At 34.4% G+C, this 21230-nt stretch overlaps 1 protein-coding gene across 2 annotated transcripts in view; it reads left to right on the top strand.

Annotated features, from left to right (window-relative positions):
- The window catches only part of VRK2 (VRK serine/threonine kinase 2), an 89695-nt gene that overhangs the window by 15917 nt on the left and 52548 nt on the right, over window positions 1–21230 (top strand). For both annotated transcript variants that reach the window (XM_059943284.1, XM_059943285.1), the window contains exons 3-5: window positions 17652–17701; window positions 18388–18457; window positions 20084–20171. In XM_059943284.1, the coding sequence (XP_059799267.1) occupies window positions 17652–17701; window positions 18388–18457; window positions 20084–20171 (208 nt within the window). The remainder of the gene's footprint in view (window positions 1–17651; window positions 17702–18387; window positions 18458–20083; window positions 20172–21230) is intronic.

The following is a 21230-nucleotide window of genomic DNA, read 5'->3' as shown; positions in this document are numbered from 1 at the left end:
TGTCATTGGCAAAAACCCCTTAATCACTTGCCAAAAGAGAAATACCTAATACAATAAAATATAAAGACACTAAAAGATCAAGTTTTTTCATGCACATGTAAGCAAAGAGTAAGATAAGCATTTTTTAAATTGTTTTATATTCCGTAGTAAAAATTATTAAGAGAACTAAACAAGGACATTATGTAATGGCAAAAGGTTAATAAAGCCAAGTGAAAATGTAATCATAGAATTTAATATGACCAGAATGCTACTGTTTGTTTTTCTTAGAGAAGAAAGAAAATCTAGCAGGTGTTCAATAAGAACATGTTACAAATATAACTAGAGGTATTATAAACAGTCAGGAAATGACAAATCAGTCACCAGTAGGTCTTCACACTGGTGTTTATGGCACCCAGGTATACAGGTGAAAGGAGTAAGGGCTGTGGTCACTCCACCCATGTTTCAACCTGAGCATTTCTGCTTTGATCTGTTCTGTGTATCAGGCTGCCAAGAAACATCCCATTACTAAAAGAGTTGAAGATAACTGATTATGCTACAGTAATTAATAAGCTCCAAAGTTGAATATGCAAATAATAAGAAATGATTTATATTTGGAGGGGACTTAATAGCATTATAGAGAATAAGATCTTTCTTCCCCAACTGTACAAGAACTCATTTTAAAAATTGTGCGTGGTGATTTATTAGTAGTAAATATAAAGAAAAATCAGAATTTTTATATGTCATAGTCTTGGAACCCAAGGGTGGAAATAAATACCAATATTGTCTTGCTTGTTTTGTTTTTATGACCTGCATTCTATCTCGAGTTTCTATGTATTCAAATAGTGTTTAAGTTCACTTCCCCCTTGAAGCCTACTGTTTTTCTTTTTGCACTTTCTGCCAAAGTTGTATATTGTGTGTTTATTTTCAATAATATTTTTGCCTCTCTTTTGTCAGAGACAAAATTTTGGAGAATTGACATTTTTAATGTTGAGTCTTCAATCCGCAAATAGAGTATCTCTCTCCATTTCTTTAGGTCTTTGATTTCTTTCATCAGCATTTTGGCTTTTGTCATATTGGTCCTATACATGTACTTTTTTAGGTATATATGTAAGTTTTTCTCTTTTTCTTTTTAAATTTTTGATGCTGTTAAAAATGGTATTGCTTTTGTAATTTTGGTTTCCAATTGTACATTATTAGTATATAAAAATACAGTTGATTTTTGCTTCTTGACTGTACGTCCCATTGTCTTGGTAAACTTACTTATTAGTCCTAGGATTTTATTTTTTTCAGATTCTTTGGAATTTTCTATATAGATAATCTTGTCATCTGCAAGTAGGGATCACTCTATTTCTTCCTTTAGAATCTGTGTACTTTTTATTTGTTTCCTGACTCCTTGCACTGGCTAGGACTTCCAGCACTTTATTGAGTAGGAATGGTGAGAGTGGACGTCATTGACTGTTCCCAGTTTAAGGGAGAAAGCATTCAGCCTCTCATCACTTAGTATAATGTTAGCTATAGGTTGTTTGTAGTATTCTTTTTCAAATTGAGGAAGCTCTCCTTACTATACTGAGAGTTTTTATCCTGAATGGGTATCGAATTTTGTCAAATACTTTTTCTGCATCAATTGATAGGATCATTTGGTTTTTCTTTTTTAGTTTCTTAATATGGTGGATGACATTGATTTCTTTTTTTTTTCTTTTGCATCAACATTATGAGGGGAGGATATTGGTCTATAGTTTTCTTTTTCTTGCTTTCTTATTTTTCCCCCCTACCGTCTTGTCTGGTTTTGCTGTTTTTCAGGTTGGATACATTTTTATTGATCCATCCTAAAGTTCAGTGACTCTTTCATGTGTCATCTCCATAATCATATTGAGCCCAATCATGAGTTAAAAAAATTTTTTTTTGGTCATTGTATTTTTCATTTCCAAAAGTGTCATTTAATTTTTTCTTTGTATATTCTATGTCTTTGATGCATTGGCCTGTCTTTCCATTTGTTCCAAAAGTGTTTGCCTTTATTTGCTGGAACATTTTTATAATAGTTGCTTTGAAGTCTTTATCAGATAGTTCCAAAATCTATAATTTTGGCATTGATGTCTTGAATTAGTGTGGTGATTTTGTTACAATTTATTAACTAAAGTCCATAGTTTACATTAGGGTTCACTTATATAGTACAGTTTTATGGGTTTTGACCAATGCATGATGTCATATATGCACCATTATAGTATCATACAGAGTAGTTTCACTGCCCTAAGTTTCTCCTGTGTACCACCTATTTATCCCTCTGCCCCCTGTTTCAGAATGGCATACGGTTGGAATCATACATTATGGAGTCATTTCAAACAGGCTTTTGCTTCCTTTGGGTATACCCAGAAGTGGAATTGCTAGATCACATGGTAGTTCTAGTTTTAATTTCCTGAAGAACCTACATATTGTTTTCCATAGTGGTTATACCAGTTTATATTCTTACCAATAGTGTACAAAGCGTTTCCTTTTCTCCACATCCTCACCAGCATTTGTTACTTCTTGTCTATTTGATAATAGCCCTGCTAACAGGTGTGAGGTAATATTCACTGTGGTTTAATTTGCATTTCCCTGATGATTGGTGATGGTGAGCAATGTTTCATGCACCTGTTGGCCATTTGAATGTCTTCTTTGGAAAAAATCTATAAGAGCCTTTGCCCATTTTAAAATTCGATTATTTATTTTTTTTGCTATTGAGTTGTATGATCTTAGTAAGTATATTTTGATATTGGATATGTGGTTTGCAAATATTTTCTGTCATTCCATAGGTTGTCTTCTCATTTTGTTGATGGTTTCCTTTGCTGTGACGAAATTTTTAGTTTTTTAGTTAGTCTCACTTATGTAGTTTTGCTTTTATTGCCTTTGTTTTTGGTCTTAAATCCAAAACAGTCATTACCAAGACAAATATGAAGGAGCCGACCCCCTGTGTTTTCTTCTGGATCTTTTATGGTTTTAGGTCTTACACTCAAGTCTTTAAATCCATTCTGAGTTGATTTTTGTGTACAGTATAACATAAGGGTCCAGTTTAATTCTTTTGCATGTGCTATCTAGTGTTCCCAGCACCATTTATTGAAGAGCCTGTCCTTTCTACATTGTATATTCTTGACTCCTTTGTCAAAAATTAATTGACCATGAATTATTTCTGGACTTTCTATTCTGTACCATTGATTTACACCTCTGTTTTTATGCCAACACCATACTGTTTTGATTATTATAGCTTTGTAATACAGTTTGAAATCAGAGAGTGTGACGCCTCCATCTTTGTTCTTCTTGCTCAGTATACTTTGCCTATTCAGAGTCTTTTGTGGTTCCATACAAATTTTAGGATTTTTAAGAAATTTCTGTGAAAAATGCCACTGGAATTTTGGTAGGGATTACATTGAATCTATAGATTGCTTTGGGTAGTCTGAATGTTTTAACACTGTTGATTCTTCTGATCCATGAGCACATAATATCTTCCCATTTATTGTGTCCTCTGCATTTCTTTCATCAATGTTTTCAGGTCCCTGGTGTACAGATCTTTCTCATCCTTGGTTAAATTTATTCCTAAGTAATGGATTCTTTTTGATGGTACTCTAAGTGGGATTGTTTTCTGAATTTTTCTTTCTGATACCTCATCGTTAGTGTATGGAAACACAGTTGATTCTTGTATATTGATTTTGTATCCTGGAGTCTTAAGGATTTTCTCTATAGAATGTCATCTACAAACAGAGATAATTTTACATTCTTTCTTCCCAATTCAGATGCCTTTTATTTCTTTTTATTGCCTGATTTCTCTGGCTAGGACTTCCAGTACTATGTTGAATAAAAGTGGCTAGAGTGGGCATCCTTGTTTTGTTCCTGATCTTAAAGGAAAAGCTTTCAGCTTTTCACTTTTGGGTGTGATGTTGGATGTGGGCTTCTCATAATTAGCTTTTATTATGTTGAGATATGTTCCTTCTATACCCAGTTTTTGAGAGTTTTTTGATCATGACAGCATTTTGAATTTTGTCAAATGCTTTTTCTGCATCTATTGAGGTGATCATATGATTTTCATCCTTCATTTTGTTAATGTAGTTTATCACGTTAATTGATTTGCATATATTGAACCATCTTTGCATCCCAAAATAAATCCCACTTGATCGTGGTGTATGATCCTTTAATGTACTGTTGAATTCAATTTGCTAATTATTTGTTGAGTGTTTTTGCATGTATCTTCATCAGGGATATTGGTCTGTAATTTTCTTTTCTCGTAGTGTCTTTGTCTGATTGATCTTTTCAATTGTTTGTCTAGTCTCTATTTATTTCCATTCTGATCTTTATTTCCTTTTTCTACTAATTTTGAGCTTCCTTTTTTCTTTTTCTAGTTCCTTGATATGTAAAGTTAGAATATATATTGGATTTTTCTTTTTTCTTAGTGTAGATGTTTATTGTTATAAAATTCCTTCTTAAAACTGTTTTTGCTGTAACCCATAAGTAGTGATATGTTGTGTTTCCATTTTCGTTTGTCTCAAGTTATTTCTTGATTTTTAAAAATTTCTTCTTTGAGCCATTGGTTGTTCAGGAGTGTATTGTTCAATCTCCACATATTTGTGCATTTTCCAGGTTTTCTCTTGTAATCGATATCTAGTTTTGTACCATTGTGGTCAGAAAAGATACTTGATATGATTTCAGTTTCTTAAATTTGTTAGGACTTGCTTTGTCACCTAGCATGATCTATCCTAAAAAACGTTCCATGTGTGCTTGAGAAGAATGTATTCTGCTGCTTTTGATGGACTGTTCTGTATATATCTATTAGGTCCCTCTTATGTAACGTGTAGTTTACATCCATTATTTCCTCACTGATTTTCTATCTGGATAATCTGTCCATTGTTGAAAGCAGTGTATTGAAGCCCTGTACTATTATTGTATTGCAGACTATTTCCCCCTTCCGATCTATTAATATTTGCTTTATATATTTAGGTGCACCTATCTTGGGTACATAGATATTTACAATTGTCATATCCTCTTGATGAACGGATCCCTTTATCATTATGTAATGATCCTCATTGTCTTTTATTTATCTTTTTAAATTAATTTTTATTGGAGTATAGTTGCTTTACAATGTTGCATTAGTTTCTACCGAACAGCAAAATGAATCAGCTATACGTATACATATATCCCCTCTTTTTTGGATTTCCTTCACATTTAGGTCACCACAGAACATTGAGTAGAGTTCCCTGGGCTATACAGTAGGTTCTCATTAGTTATCTATTTTACACATAATATCAATAGTGTATATATGTCAATCCCAATCTCCCAATTCCTTCCACACCCTCCCTTTCCCCCTTGGTATCCATACATTTGTTTTCCATATGTCTGTGTCTCTATTTCTGCTTTGCAAATAAGATCATCTATACCATTTTTCTAGATTCCAAATATATGCATTAATATACGATATTTTTCTCTTTCTGACTTACTTCATTCTGTATGATAATCTCTAGGTCCATCCACCTCATTACAAATAACTCAATTTTGTTCCTTTTTATGGCTGAGTAATATTCCATTGTATACATGTGCCACATCTTCTTTATCCATTCATCTGTCGATGGACACTTAGGTTGCTTCCATGTCCTGGCTATTGTAAATAGTGCTGCAATGAACATTGGGGTGCATGTGTCTTTTTGAATTATGGTTTTCACTGGATATATGCCCAGTAGTGGGATTGCTGGGTCATATGTCTCTTGTTACAGTTTTTGGTTTAAAGTATATTTTGTCTGAGATAAGGGTAGCTTCCCCTACTTTCTTTTGGTTTTCATTTGCATAGGACATCTTTTTCCATCCCTTCACTTTCAATCTTGTGTGTCTTTGAAGCAGAAACCAATCTCTTTTAGATGTCATATAGTTGGGTCTTATTCTTTTTATCCATTTAACCACCCTGTCTTTTGGCAAATTCAGTCTATTTACATTTAAAGTAATTGTTGATAGGTGTGAACATACTGTTGCCATTTTGGTAATTGTTTTCTGGTTGATTTGTAGTTCCTTTGTTCCTTTCTTTTTCTCTTGCTCTCCTCCTTTGTGATTTGATGATTTTTTCATAATGATGTGCATTGATTTCTTTATCACTTGTTTATCTAAAGTTTTTGTTTTTGGAGTTACCATAAAGCTTACATGAAGCATCTTATGCTTGTAACAGGCTGTTTTAAGCTGATAACTTAACTTTGAGCACCTAAAAAGCTCTACATTTTTCTGCTCCCCCTCCACACATTTTATGTTTTTGTTGTCAAAATTTACATGTTTTTGTCTCATGTATTCATTAACAAATTATAATAGTTATAGATTTTTCTAATACTTTTGTCTTTTAACCTTTATACTAGAGTTGTAAATGATTTACCTGCTATAATATTAGCATATTCTGAATTTAACTGTATTTGCCAGCTAGTTTTATACTTTTATATATTTTCATTTTAATAATTGGCATCCTTTTGTTTCAGCTTAAGGACTCCCTCACTTAGCTAGTTTCTGAATCTCTTTAAGAGGGAGTTGCTCTGTTTGTGGCTGTATATTCTGTGGAGGGAAGTGCAGGAGCCTACTATGTCACCATTTTGGGTACTCCTCAGTTTTCTTAAAATGAAAATTTTAATGATATTAATTTCTTTCTAGATGCTACTTTCATTCATTAAATTATTCATCAAAATTTTAAGGAATGCCCACTAGGCCTTATAATAGGTGCTTGGGATACATCTAAATAAAACAAAATATTCTGTCTTTGTGAGGCTTACAGTCTATCAGAGAAAACAAGCAGTAAATTTGCACTTTAACTACATCCTAACTAGATTCATTATAATATTTTCAATATTATATAGTCCTGTGTATTTTCTAATTTTCATTGTGATTTCTTCTTTGGCCTAGGGACCAGGCATTATGGTCACAGAATGTAGCCTTAATAATCCTTGCTCTTTGATATTTGATGAAACCTGCTTTCTCGGTAAAAATATGGGCAGTTAAAAAAGTGTTTTATGTTGGGTTAAAACGAAAATATATTCTTCTGTTGTTTTTTATGTGGCCTTTAGATAAACACTGTTAATTCTATTGTTTTAATTTGTTTTTGCTTATATATTATGGAATTGTATTAAAATCTTCCATGATCTTTTTCACTCGGTCAGTTTTTTTCTTGGAATTCTACTTGTTTTGGACATATATTATGAAGGCACATTATCAGATGCTTTCAAGTTCATAATTTTTGTCTTTCTGTTGAATCGTTCCTTTTATGATTTGGGTGGACTAACTCTATGTCTAATAATTCTTCTTTCCTGAGACTTACATACTTTTGAAAATATATATTCCAGCTTTCTTTCAGCTAATTTTGGCTAATTAGTTTATTTTTTATCTTTTTATTTTGTTTCTCTACACCACTAGGTTTTAGTATACATTTATTTATTTATTTTTTAACAACCTTACAGTTTCTGTCCTTAGAGGGTGTGCTTAGTCCATTCAAATTTATTATGATTACTTGCGTATTTTTTCAAATCTAAGATGTTATTGGTCATAGCATACATCATTATTTTGTATATGTATGTTAAGTATCCATTAGATGCTTAAAAATTCATAATTCTCTTCCTCTTGAATTGTTTGTTCTTTTTGTGTTTATGTAAGACCTGCTTTATATGTAATACCTAATACTGCCCATTAAACTATGACACAATACCTTTAAAATAATCTTACATATGGAACACAGTTGTTGCAGTCTGTGTAAGTCTTTGGTTGCCAGTGTCAGAAATTCAAATGAATTTAAGCAAAAGGGGGATTTATTAACTCTTGTAAGTGAGAAGTACAGGGCTTTTCTGGCTTTAGGTATGGGTAGCTCTAGGGCTTATGCAATGTCACTAGGACTCTTTCTCTCTCCCTGCCTCCTTTCCTCAGTTTTGGATTTTATTTTCAGGCTTTATTTTCCATTTACCGAAGGAAAGTGATCACTGCTATTTCTAGAATTTTGGTGTCCTTAAAGCTTATGGTCTATCTTGTGTTATGCAGCATTTTAATGTCAAATGCTACGGAAGACTTTTATACCTAGTTGGGGCACTTTGCTTTTTCTGAACTGGTTATGGTGGCCTGTGGGCTTGTACATTCCAAAGCACCACGCTTGGTCATGTGCTCAACTCTGGAATGTAAGGGAGGATACACTGTGATAGGCAGCCCTACTAGGTCTACATGGATAGTGGGAGGTTTGGTTCCTCAAAGGAACAACCAGATGAGGTTACCAATGAATAGAAAAGAGATGGTAGAAAGGCAAATATCATATAAATGTACTATGCATTCCTTATCAGGTCATCAGACCTCTCATCAGAAATTTAAATGAGGATGTGAGACTGCTATACTTTCAACACTATCAGTCTATGATTGATCATTCTTCTCAACTTCCAATAGATCAGTCAGCTGTAACCTACCAGACTAGATCCCTTTCCCTCCATGGTCAAGTCCTATCAGTTTCACTTTCTGAAATTTCTGGAATCTGCTCATCCTTTTAATCTGCCATTGATACTCTAATCCAGTCTATAGTCCTCTCTTCTCTAATCTATCAATATTAAATCCTTACTAATCTATCTATATCTACTCTGGTTCCCTTTCAGTCTTTTCTCCACCTTGTAGTGTAGTGATCTGTTCAAGATGTAAATCTCATTATGTGTTTCCTGTTCCTCAACTATACCTCAAACATTTAAAATCTTTCATGGAGAGAAATTCTTAGCTAGATTTGCATCTGGCCCTTCATCACCTCTTCAGCTATTTTTGCACAAGCATTCCTTTTTATATAATTAAATTGTACATTCTCATCATACTGTCCACCTCTCCTTTTAACACTTGTGATAATTACAGTTTTACACCCCATATGAGTATTTGATGAATGTCTGATTTCTCCACTAGACTATGAAAGCAGATACCTTGTCTTTATCTGTTTTCTGTCATTATTTAATTTCACTACCTAGAATGTGAAAGATTCTATTTATTTATAGTAGGAAAAAAATATTTATTTAATTAATTAACTGATCGATTGCTGTAAAGAGACCTCCATGGTCACTAGGACAATTTATTTGTTCAACATCCATCTCCAAGAGCTTTCTGGTCAGTTGATTTTGGATTTAGGCTCTCTAATATAATCTGACTTGGAAGTTTATAGAGAATATTTTGTAGCTATCAAATGACAAGGGTGGGGATGTTTCAAGTATATGTCAGCACATTATTATGTTCATGTGAAATCATATGAAAGGAAGATTCAGATTATAAAGCGGTAAAGATACACTGATTGAAATCAGCAAGGAGTAGAACATTGGACTGGTTGGATATCTTTTTTCCCCACTTGCAACATAATAAGTTACTTATCTAATTGAAACCCTCATTTTCCTTTTGTGCTTTTCTGTTTCTTACATTCTGTTAGGTTTAAAGATGTATTTGCTGTTTTGGCCACTTGCTTTGAGAAAAGATGCAGGGAGTTTCTACCACCTTCTACCTCAGGAAGCAAAGACCATTGCGTAGAGTCAATATTGTACTGAGTGGACCAGGGTTAGGGCAGGACTGTTTCTCTCCAGCCTTGGGTACCATAGTGGTAAAAATAGTTTGCCATGGGGTGAGAGGACAGGCTTTTCTCATCATTTCTTCTATGCTAGGACTGGACCCCTTCTTCTTTTTATACTTTCTTTAGTTTTTTCCTTCCTAGATATGGATAATCCAGTCCCCCTGCGGTTCCCTTGGGACTGCTGCGTGGGTGAAAATGAAGTGACTATATGAATAAAGAGGAAAAGAAAATTTTAATTAATATAAATAAGTTACTTTCTTTGTTACTGTAAAGAGGTCTGGGTTCACAGTTTATATCTAATATCAATCAAAATTGAAGTATCAGTAATTTCTTTAACTGACTAATAGCATTGCTAACATCAAAGTTTTTGGAGATTGCTTAAGAAAATTGTGCATGAGTTGGCTTAGCTGTGAAGTAGAATTTATATAGTTTAGTAAATTTATAACATACTTTTTACATCTATTAAGTGAATTAATAGAGAAAAGACAAGTTGATAGAGTTAGGAACGAAGGAAAAATGTTAGGAGTAGTAATGAGAGGACATAGCATTTTGGTAAATACACTGAAAATATACTTGAAGAATTTGATCATAATCTAACTGACAGTTTTCAATACTAGTTTGACCTTTTTTCCCTTCACTTTCCTTTTTAAAAAAAATTTTTTTTTATTGGAGTATAGTTGCCTTACAATGTTGTGTTAGTTTCTGCTGTACAGTGAAGTGAATCAGCTATATGTATACATATATCCCCTCTTTTTTGGATTTCCTTCCCATTTTGGTCACCACAGAGCACTGAGTAGAGTTCCCTGTGCTATATAGCAGGTTCTCATTAGTTATCTATTTTATACCCAGTAGTGTATATATGTCAATTAAAATCTTCCAGTTCATCCCACCTCCCCCTTTCCCCCTTGGTGACCATAGGTTTGTTCTCTTGCTCTGTATCTCTATTTCTGCTTTGCAAATAGGTTCATCTGTACCATTTTTCTAGATTCCACACATATGCATTAATATATATTTGTTTTTCTCTTTCTGACTTACTTCACTCTGTATGACAGTCTCTAGGTCCATCCACGTCTCTACAAATGACCCAATTTTTTTCCTTTTTATGGCTGATAGTCCACTGTATATATCTTTTTTATCCAGTCATCTGTCGATGGGCATTTAGGATGCTTCCATGTCCTGGCTATTGTAAATAGTGCTGCAGTGAACATTGGAGTACATGTGTCTTTTTGAATTATGGTTTTCTCTGGGTATATGCCCAGTAGTGGGATTGCTGGGTCATCTGGTAGTTCTGTCTTTAGTTTTTTAAGCAACCTCCATAGTGTTCTCCATAGTGGCTGTGTCAATTTACATTCCCACCAACAGTGCAAGAGAGTTCCCTTTTCTCCAGACCCTTTCCAGCATTTATTGTTTGTAGATTTTTTTTTTAAAGATTGATTGATTGATTGATTGATTGATTGCTATGTTGGTCTTCGTTTCTGTGCTAGGGCTTTCTCTAGTTGCGGCAAGCGGGGGCCACTCTTCATCGCGGTGTGCGGGCCTCTCACTATTGTGGCCTCTCTTGTTGCGGAGCACAGGCTCCAGATGCGCAGGCTCAGTAGTTGTGGCTCATGGGCCTAGTTGCTCCACAGCATGTGGGATCTTCCCAGACCAGGGCTCGAACCCATGTCCCCTGCATTAGCAGGCAGATTCTCAACCACTGTGCCACCAGGAAAGCCCCGTTTGTAGATTTTTTGATGATGGCCATTCTAACCAGTGTGAAGTGATACCTTATTGTAGTTTTGATTTATATTTCTCTAATAATTAGTGATGTTGGGCATCTTTTCATGTGTTTGTTGGCCATCTGTATGTTTTCTTTGGAGAAATGTCTGTTTAGGTCTTCCATCCATTTTTTGATTGGGTTTTTTGTTTTTTTGATATCGAACTGCATGAGTTGTTTGTATATTTTGGAGATTAATCCCTTCTCAGTTGCTTCGTTTGCAAATATTTTCTCCCATTGTGAGGGTTGTCTTTTTGTCTTGTTTATGGTTTCCTTTGCTGTGCAAAAGCTTTTAAGTTTCATTAGGTCCCATTTGTTTATTTTTGTTTTTATTTTCATTGCTGTAGGAGGTGCGTCAAAAAAGATCCTGCTGTGATTTGTCATAGAGTGTTCTTATGTTTACCTCTAAGAGTTTTATAGTGTCCATTCTTTCATTTAGGTCTCTAATTCATTTTGAGTTTATTTTTGCGTATTGTGTTGATTTCATTCTTTTACATGTAGCTGTCCAGTTTTCCCAGCATCACTTATTGAAGAGACTGTCTTTTCTCCATTGTATATCCTTGTCTCCTTTGTCATAGATTAGCTGACCATAGGTGCATGGGTTTATCTCCAGGCTTTCTATTCTGTTCCACTGATCTGTATTTCTGCCTTTGTGCCAGTACCATACTGTCTTGATTACTGTAGCTTTGTAGTATAGTCTGAAGTCAGGGAGTCTGATTCCTCCAGCTCCGTTTTTCTTTCTCAAGATTGCTTTGGCTATACGGGGTCTCCTGTGTTTCCATACAAGTTGTAAAATTTTTTGTTTTAATTCTGTGAAAAATGCCATTGGTAATTTGATAGGGATTGCATTGAATCTGTAGATTGCTTTGGGTAGTATAGTCATTTTCACAATATTGATTCCTCCAATCCAAGAACATGGTATATCTCTCCATCTGTTTATGTCATCTTTGATTTCTTTCATCATTGTCTTATAGTTTTCTGAGTACAGGTCTTTTACCACCTTATGTAGGTTTATTCCTAGGTATTTTATTCTTTTTGTTGCTATGGTAAATGGGAGTGTTTCCTTAATTTCTCTTTCTGATCTTCCATTGTTAGTGTACAGGAAGGAATGCAAGAGATTTTTGTGTATTAATTTTGTATTCTGCAACTTTACCAAATTAATTGATTAGCTTTAGTAGTTTTCTGGTGGCATCTTTAGGATTTTCTATGTATAGTATCATGTCATCTGCAAACAGTGACAGTTTTATTCTTCTTTTCCAGTTTGTATTCCTTTTATTTCTTTTTCTTCTCTGATTGCCGTGGCTAGGACTTCCAAAACTATGTTGAATAATAGTGGCGAGAGTGGACATCCTTGTCTTGTTCCTGATCTTAGAGGAAATGCTTTCAGTTTTTCACCATTGAGAGTGATGTTTGCTGTGGGTTTGTCATATATGGCCTTTATTATGTTGAAGTAGGTTCCCTCTATGCCCACTTTCTGGAGAGTTTTTATCATAAATGGGTGTTGAATTTTGTTGAAAGCTTTTTCTGCATCTATTGAAATGATCATATAGTTTTCTTTAATTTGTTAATATGGTGTATCACATTGATTAATTTGTGTATATTGAAGAATCCTTGCCTCTCTGGGATAAATCCCACTTGATCATGGTGTATGATCCTTTTAATGTGTTGTTAGATTTTGTTTGCTAGTATTTTGTTGAGGATTTTTGCGTCCATGATCATCAGTGATATTGGTCTGTAATTTTCTTTTTTTGTGATATCTTTGTCTGGTTTTGGTATCAGGGTGATGGTGGCCTCGTAGAATGAGCATGGGAGGGTTCCTTCCTCTGCAATTTTTTGGAAGAGTTTGAGAAGGATGGCTGTGAGCTCTTCTCTAAATGTTTGATAGAATTCACCTGTGAAGCCATCGGGTCCTGGACTTTTGTTTGTTGGAAGATTTTTTATTGCAGTTTCAATTTCATTACTTGTGATTGGTTTGTTTATATTTTCTATTTCTTCCTGGTTCAGTCTTATAAGTTTGTACCTTTCTAAGAATTTGTCCATTTCTTCCAGGTTGTCCATTTTGTTGGCATAGAGTTGCTTGTAGTAGTCTCTTAGGATGCTTTGTATTTCTGCGGTGTCAGTTGTAATTTCTCCTTTTTCATTTCTAACCTCATTGATTTGAGTCCTCTCCCTTTTTTTCTTGATGAGTCTCGCTAAAGGTTTACCAATTTTGTTTATCTTCTCAAAGAACCAGCTTTTATTTTCATTGATTTATGCTATTGTTTTCGTCATTTCTATTTCATTTATTTCTGCTCTGATCTTTATGATTTCTTTCCTCTACTAACCTTGGGTTTTGTTTGTTCTTCTTTTTCTAGTTGCTTAGGTGTAAGGCTAGGTTGTTTATTTGAGATTTTTCTTGTTTCTTGTGGTAGGAATGTATTGTTATAAACTTCCCTCTTAGAACTGCTTTTGCTGCATCCCATAGGTTTTGGGTTGTTGTGTTTTCATTGCCCTTTGTTTCTATGTATATTTTGATTTCCTCTTAGATGTCCTCAGTGATCTTTTGGTTATTTAGCAGTGTATTGTCTAGCCTCCATGTGGTTGTGTTTTTTACAGGTTTTTTTTCCTGTAATTGATTTCTAATCTCATAGCGTTGTAGCATTGTGGTTGGAAAATTTGCTTGATAGGATTTAAATTTTCTTAAATTTACTGAGGCTTGATTTGTGACCCATGAAGTGATCTGTCCTGGAGAGTGTTCCATGTGCACTTGAGAAGAAAATGTATTCTGCTGCTTTTGGGTGGAATGTCCTATAAATATCAATTATGTCTATCTGATCTATTGTGTCATTTAAAGCTGTGTTTCCTTATTAGTTTTCTGTCTGGATGATCTGTCCGTTGGTGTAAGGGGTGTTAAAGTTCCCCACTATTATTGTGTTACTGTCAATCTCCCCTTTTATGGCTGTTAGCACTTTCCTATGTATCGAGGAGCTCCTATGTTGGGCGCATAAATATTTACAATTATTATAGCTTCTTCTTGGATTGATCCCTGGATCATTGTGTAGTGTCCTTCCTTGTCTCTTGTGACAGTCTTTATTTTAAAGTCTACTTTATCTGATATGAGTATTGCTACTCCAGCTTTCTTTTGATTTCTGTTTGCATGGAATATCTTTTTCCATCCCCTCATTTTCAGTCTGCCTGTGTCCCTAAGTCTGAAGTGGGTCTCTTGTAGGCAGCATATATATGGGTCTTGTTTTTGTATCCATTCAGCCAGTCTGTGTCTTTTGGTTGGAGCATTTAATCCATTTACATTTAAGGTAGTTATTAATTTGTATGTTCCTATTACCATTTTCTTAATTGTTTTTCATTTGTTTTTGTAGGTCTTTTTCTTCTCTCATGTTTCCTGCCTAGAAAAGTTCCTTTAGCATTTGCTGTAAAGCTAGTTTGGTGGTGCTGAATTCTCCTAACTTTTGCTTAACTGTAAAGCTTTTGATTTCTCCATCAACCTGAATGAGATCCTTGCTGGGTAGAGTAATCTTGGTTGTAGGTGTTTCCCTTTTAGCACTTTAAATATATCCTGCCCCTCCCTCCTGGCCTGCAGAGTTTCTGCTGATAAATCAGCTGATAACCTTATGGGATTCCCTTGTATGTTCTTTGCTGCTTTTCCCTTGCTGCTTTTAATATTTTTTCTTTGAATTTAATTTTTGTTAGTTTGATTAATATGTATCTTGGCATGTTTCTCCTTGGGTTCATCCTGTATGGGACTCTCTGTGCTTCCTGGACTTGGATGGCTATTTCCTTTCCCATATTAGGGATGTTTTCAATGATAATCTCTTCAAATATTTTCTCAGACCCTTTCTCTTTCTCTTCTTCTTCTGGGACCCCTATAATTTGAGTGTTGGTGTGTTTAATGTAGTCAGCAAGGTCTCTTAGACAGTCCTCATTTCTTTTCATTGGTTTATCTTTTTTCTGCTCCTTAGCAAATATTTCCACCATTCTCTCGTCCAGCTCACTTATCCGTTCTTCTGCCTCAGTTATTCTGCTATTGGTTCCTTCTAGTGTAGTTTTCATTTCAGTTATTGTGTTGTTCATCACTGTTTGTTTGTTCTTTAGTTCTTCTAGGTCCTTGTTAAACATTTCTTGTATTTTCTCGATCCGTGCCTCCATTCGTTTTCCCAGATTTTGGATCATCTTTACTATCATTACTCTGAATTCTTTTTTAGGGAGAATGCCTGTTTCCTCTTCATTTATCTTGTCTTATAGGTTTTTACCTTGCTTCTTCGTCTGTAACATATTTTTTTGTCATCTCATTTTTTTTTGATGAGTATGGCTGTGTTCCTCTCTTGTTGGTTGTTTGGCCTGAGGTGTCCAGCACTGGAGTTTGCAGGCAGTTGGGTGGTGCCAGGTTTTGGTGCTGAGGTGAGGACCTCTGGGAGAACTCACACTGATTAATATTCCCTGGGGCCTGAAGTTCTCTGTTAGTCCAGCAGCTTGAACTTGGCGCTCTCATCACAGGAGCTCAGGCCCGACCCGTGGCCTGGTCATACAGGGATACCTCCCATCCCCTTAGGTGTTAGTGGTCCCCCACTAGCGCCCAGTAGTTGCTATGTGAGAATTGCTCCGATGCATTCTTGTGTACTTGTGAGGAGATGCAAACTCCACGTTCTCCTACTCCGTCATCTTGACTCCGTTCCCCCTGGGTCATCCTGGAGAAGATGGATTGAAGCCAGGAGAAAGCTAGAGGATGGGAGACCTGTCAGAAGGCTTGTTCGATGAAATCGGGTAAAGGATGGAGACATTCTGTACCCGGGCTTTACCCACGGTGGGGCAGTGGGCACCTTGGGCAGCCAAGGTGCGCTTCCACCTCTCACTGATTGTTGATTATCCTTCCTGTAAGCACCTGGACATTTCTGCAACATCGGCTCCTCAGACCAGCCAGATAGCTTCCATCAGCTCTTTCAAAGCTGGGGGAGGAACAGGTTGTGCAGGCTCTGGGTTCAGCTTGGCTACTCTATCCCAAAAGGAATAGCATGTGTTTTTGGGAACACAAAGGGATGCTTTTCTCTTTCATAGTTATGACGCTATGGTTATAAGGGACTTCATATGTCTTCTACAATAGCAAAGGGAGGAACACACTGTTTTCTTTCATTTCCAATATGCTAATTGGTACAAACTGCTCTCAAAGGTATCTGCATGCCAAATTCAGAAATTCTATCTGCATATTCCACTGAAGATTAAGTAGCCTGTCACAGATCTTTATTTCTTTCATGGTTGTTGAGCTGCACCGCACTGGCCTACAAGGCCTCTACTTGCCCAGCTTCAAGACTGAAGATAGAGCTCGGAGTTAGTAACATAGACATTAGTGTTTAATGGATGGGGGAGCATACATGTCTGAATCAAGGTCCTGGAGCAACACCCCACGGTTTGTGGTGGACAGTGGACAGGACGTGGTGGCCGACTTTGCTGCGGGGATGGGGGGAATCCTTTCACTTTCCTTTAAACATCATCCTGACAAACACTTAACACAGTGCCTTGCCTATTCTAGCCTCTTGATAAATAAATACTGGTTAGTTGAATGAATAAAGGAATAAATGAATGAAGAGTAAATAGTTGAATGACAACATTCTAGACCTTCACAATACGAATAAATATACATGTCAACTTCTCTTATCAAGATTTGAATAAAAAGTAATCTTTTAATAACTTAGATAATGTAGATGAAATGATTGATTTGATTTAAGAATTTGAACAGTGGAATTTTCATAAGTTGGATTACTGTATCTAAAATGCAAATGGTAAGTAATAAAATGAAGTAAGATAACTTGAAATTGAAATGAGCTTATGTTATGAGATACGTACTCTTTAATTTAGGAGTAGTTGATTGCTAGGCTCAGGAGATGATTTTTTAACGACTTTATTCTCTTTCTAACTTGATTTATTTTAGAATTTTGCCAAATAGAAGTTGTTTTGAACTTTCTACTTAAAATGAATCAATGTTCACTTCTGAATTATCATAGATTTTAATTTAGCAAAATTCAATCAATGGATTATACTATATATCATTTATTGGGTTTAATGCTATATATCTAGAAAATAGGTTCCCCTACATTTGGATCTATGTGATTGATATAATCTATGGGTTTCCATGTTTGAATATTTGAGTATGGTTTATGGTGAAGATTGTGGGCTGTGGTGTCAGATTTGAGTTTCAGTCCCCAATCTGCTTCTACTTAGTGAGCAAATTATTCAACTTGTTAAACCTTAGAAGCATCTTGTATAAAATGGAGGTGATACCTACCATAAGAGGTTCTTAGTCCAGTGTCTGGGATATAGTAGGCATTCAGTAATTGGGAACAACTATTGTTTTCCTCACTGTCTTTTGTTCTGCAGCTTTCCCCATAAATAACCCAGATAAAGATGCAAGACATGTAATAAAAGTGGTAAGTATTGCTCTTAAATTTGTGTTTTACATATATTTGACATTTTTATTTTCTGCTTTATTCATTTCATTGTTGTAAAAATGTTTCTCACCTTAGTTTTCATAATTTTAATTAACAATACATCTAATATTATGATATATTTTCACATTATTAAATTGTAAAGACTGGAGAATTTTGTTCTTCTGCATTGACATTTATCATCCTTGTATCTTATCTAGCTCTCTATCTTCTCCCTTTCTTTTCCTCTCTGCTCTAGATGATAAAGTCCTTAAAGGCAGGAATGAGGTTTTATTTTTGTTTGTATCCCCTGTGGCTAGTATTATGAACAAAATATTGTAGACAGTCAGTAAAGGTTCATGTATGAATGAACCATCAGGGTAGTTTGCAGTGTATCCACCCTGTTATACATGTTAGTACACACTGAGTGTCTGTGTACGTGTACAGTTCTCAGTGTTTTTAGTAAGTTCTTTCCATAAGAAGACTACTTTCATGTCTAAGACTGTATAGAGATAGCATTACAAAATGCTAAAAATGAGATTCTTTGTTTATTTAGTGCTTTTCTGAGATTTTTGTGATTCAAGTACTATTATATATTACATATGTATACTCATATTTTCACAGTTGAAATACCAATTCCATCTTTAAAATTTTTTTCTAATAAAATTAACTGTTCTTTTCTTTTATAGGAATATCAAGAAAATGGCCCATTATTTTCAGAGCTTAAATTTTATCAAAGAGTGGCAAAAAAAGACTGTAGTAAGTAAAATTAGCAAAGTAAGCTACTTCCATATATATGTTTGCTAAAGTGGATGTTAATATTTTTGTCTTTTTCTGGCCTTATGGAAAATTCTTTTCAATTAGGAATTTTTATTGTAAAATGATACAGTTAACTGTTATATAAAAACAAGACAGATGGTATACAAATCTTGATATTATATACATAATTGGTTATATATTTCAAGTCAAAGTTATTTCTATTACTTTACATAAAATGTTGGATTGTTGATCTAAGCTACCAAGAGTTCTCTAGGTATAAAAGATAGTAAAATGAAATTGTTTCTTTCACAAAAAACCATTTGGATAAGAAGGATATAAGGAAAAGACAATAAAATGGGCAGTAGATTATAAACAAAAGGAATGACCATAGAATAGATTAGGGCATAGTGTATGGAAATGATTAAACATTAAGATGATTTAGAAAATAAGTTAAAAATGTTAAATATTTGTATGTTGAGTAATTAATTGGAGCTGGATATCAGATGTAAGAACTACCAGTTAGAGGATTGGAATATGAAATAAATATGAGCAGAGCTAAGAAGAAAAAAAGCATGTTATAAATACTATATGATATAGATGGACTAGTAAAGCTTAAAGGAAGTTGATATGAGTATAATTAAGGTCCTTTACACCATGTTTAGGAAAGAGAATGATGAGTCTAACCTCAATAATTAACTTTGTTTTCTTTAATGAAACCTTCTGAACATTAAGACTGTAGTCTTTACTAACTGCTTAAACTATGTCAGAGTGACAAACAGAATCCATTAAACTTCATTGTTTATCAGTAGAGCTGTCTTAAACATTAAGCATATATGGTAGAAAAATGAAAAATTAAATAAGCTGCCTGATTATTTAAGTGGATTTGATTTTTTTAAACAAAATTTAATCAAAACAGTTTCAGTACAACAGTTTCAGAGTAAGATGATTTTTCTGCGCAATTTTTATTTACTTATTTATTTATTTTGACTACTGTGGCTTTAGACTTTTAGTAATACGGAAGAAAAAGCTGTCTTTCTACTGATCCTTTGGTGTTTAACATATTTTATATTTAAAAATGTAACAAACATATAAGGGGATGAATTTTTTTAATGAATAGAAACATTTGTGTAAATGATATCAATGCATTTTATGACTATGCTATTTTTGTTTTGTTTTTTATTGCATATTTTATTTTTTATATTTAAAAAAAATTTTTTTTTGGAGTATAGTGGATTTACAATGTTGTGTTAGTTTCTACTATACAGCAAAGTGAATCATTTATACATATATACATATATATATTATATATATATCCACTCTTTTTTAGATTCTTTTCCCATATAGGTCATTACAGAGTATTGAGTAGAGTGACTATGACTATTTTTGTTTTGGTTATAACTGATTTAAAATTTTAAAATGTTAGCAATCTGTGTATGTTTTTATGTTAATTATAGTGATAAATAGAATTTGCAACTATTAGCTAGATATATTTGATTTTTAAAAAATGTTTTTAGGAAGGTCTAATTTCTATTTAAGTTAGCTAAATAAGTTTAAGCATCTACGCAAAAGTAAGAAATACCTTTCTAAAACAGTATACCTTTTTTCCTGTGAAATTTGTCTTTGCAGTCAAAAAATGGATAGAACTCAAACAGCTTGATTATTTAGGAATTCCTCAGTTTTATGGATCTGGTATTACTGAATTCAAGGGAAAAAGGTAAAATGGAATTATTATAATCAAATATTGTCCTGTAACTATTTCTCATGTGGTCTATTAGTTATTCATTGCTATATAACTAATGACCTAAAATGTGGTGGCTTATAATGACAAACTAATATTATCTTAGTTTCTGTGGGTCAGTTATCTATGTATAAATGGTTTCCCTAGATGGTTCTTGCTCAGGACTTCTCATGAGGATGTAGTCAGATGTCTTTTGGGCTGTAGTCTTCTCAAGGCTCAACTGGGGAAGGATCTGCTTTCAAGATCACTCATGTGGCCATTGGCAGGCCTAAGAGCATCAGCTTTTAAATTCTCTCGCGTGATTGTTGGCAGGCCTCACTTCCTCACCATGTAGGTCTCTCCAGAGGGTGCCCGAGTGTCATAAAGGCATGGCAGCTGGCTTGCTGTAATTGAAAGAGAGAGAGAAGGAGAAAGAGCACACACAAGAGCATGCATCCAAAAAGAAAGTCACAGTCCTTTTATAATCTAATTTTAGACGTGATAGCCCATCATTTCTATTGTATTCTCTTTGCTAGAAGCAAGTCATTAAGTCTACCCCATATTCAAGAGAGGAGATCTAATTAAGCTCCATCTCTTGAGGAGAGGCACAACCAAAAATTTGTAGAAATATTTTTAAACTCACCAAACATGGCTAGTCATCACATATAAATAATTAATTAGTAGTGACTTTTTTAAAAAATGTCATTTGTTAGGTACCCATTTTGTTCTTTCATTAGCCTTTTAAGATAGGTGATAATATTTCTTTTCCTAGGTGAGAAAATAGGCTCAGAGGTCAGTGCTTTGCCTAAATGGTCTTTAAATGCTATAAATTAAAAAAAAATGAACAAACAGTAATCTTGAAACAAAGTAAAGGGCTACCTATGGGGGGTGAATGGCTGAGTAAACCATGGTACATCTATATCATGTAATACTATGCAGCCCGTTAAAGGAATCAATTAGAGCTCTACCAGTTGATTTGGAAGGATTTCAATGAGATATTATTGAAAAAAGTATGATGCAGAAAAGTTCATATAATTAGATTGCATTTTTGTCAAA

Source organism: Balaenoptera ricei, chromosome 13 (genome assembly GCF_028023285.1).
Source record: "Balaenoptera ricei isolate mBalRic1 chromosome 13, mBalRic1.hap2, whole genome shotgun sequence".
NCBI classification, from domain to species: domain Eukaryota; kingdom Metazoa; phylum Chordata; class Mammalia; order Artiodactyla; family Balaenopteridae; genus Balaenoptera; species Balaenoptera ricei.
Note: the sequence above shows the minus strand (reverse complement) of the source record. Positions and strands in the feature narration are given on the sequence as shown.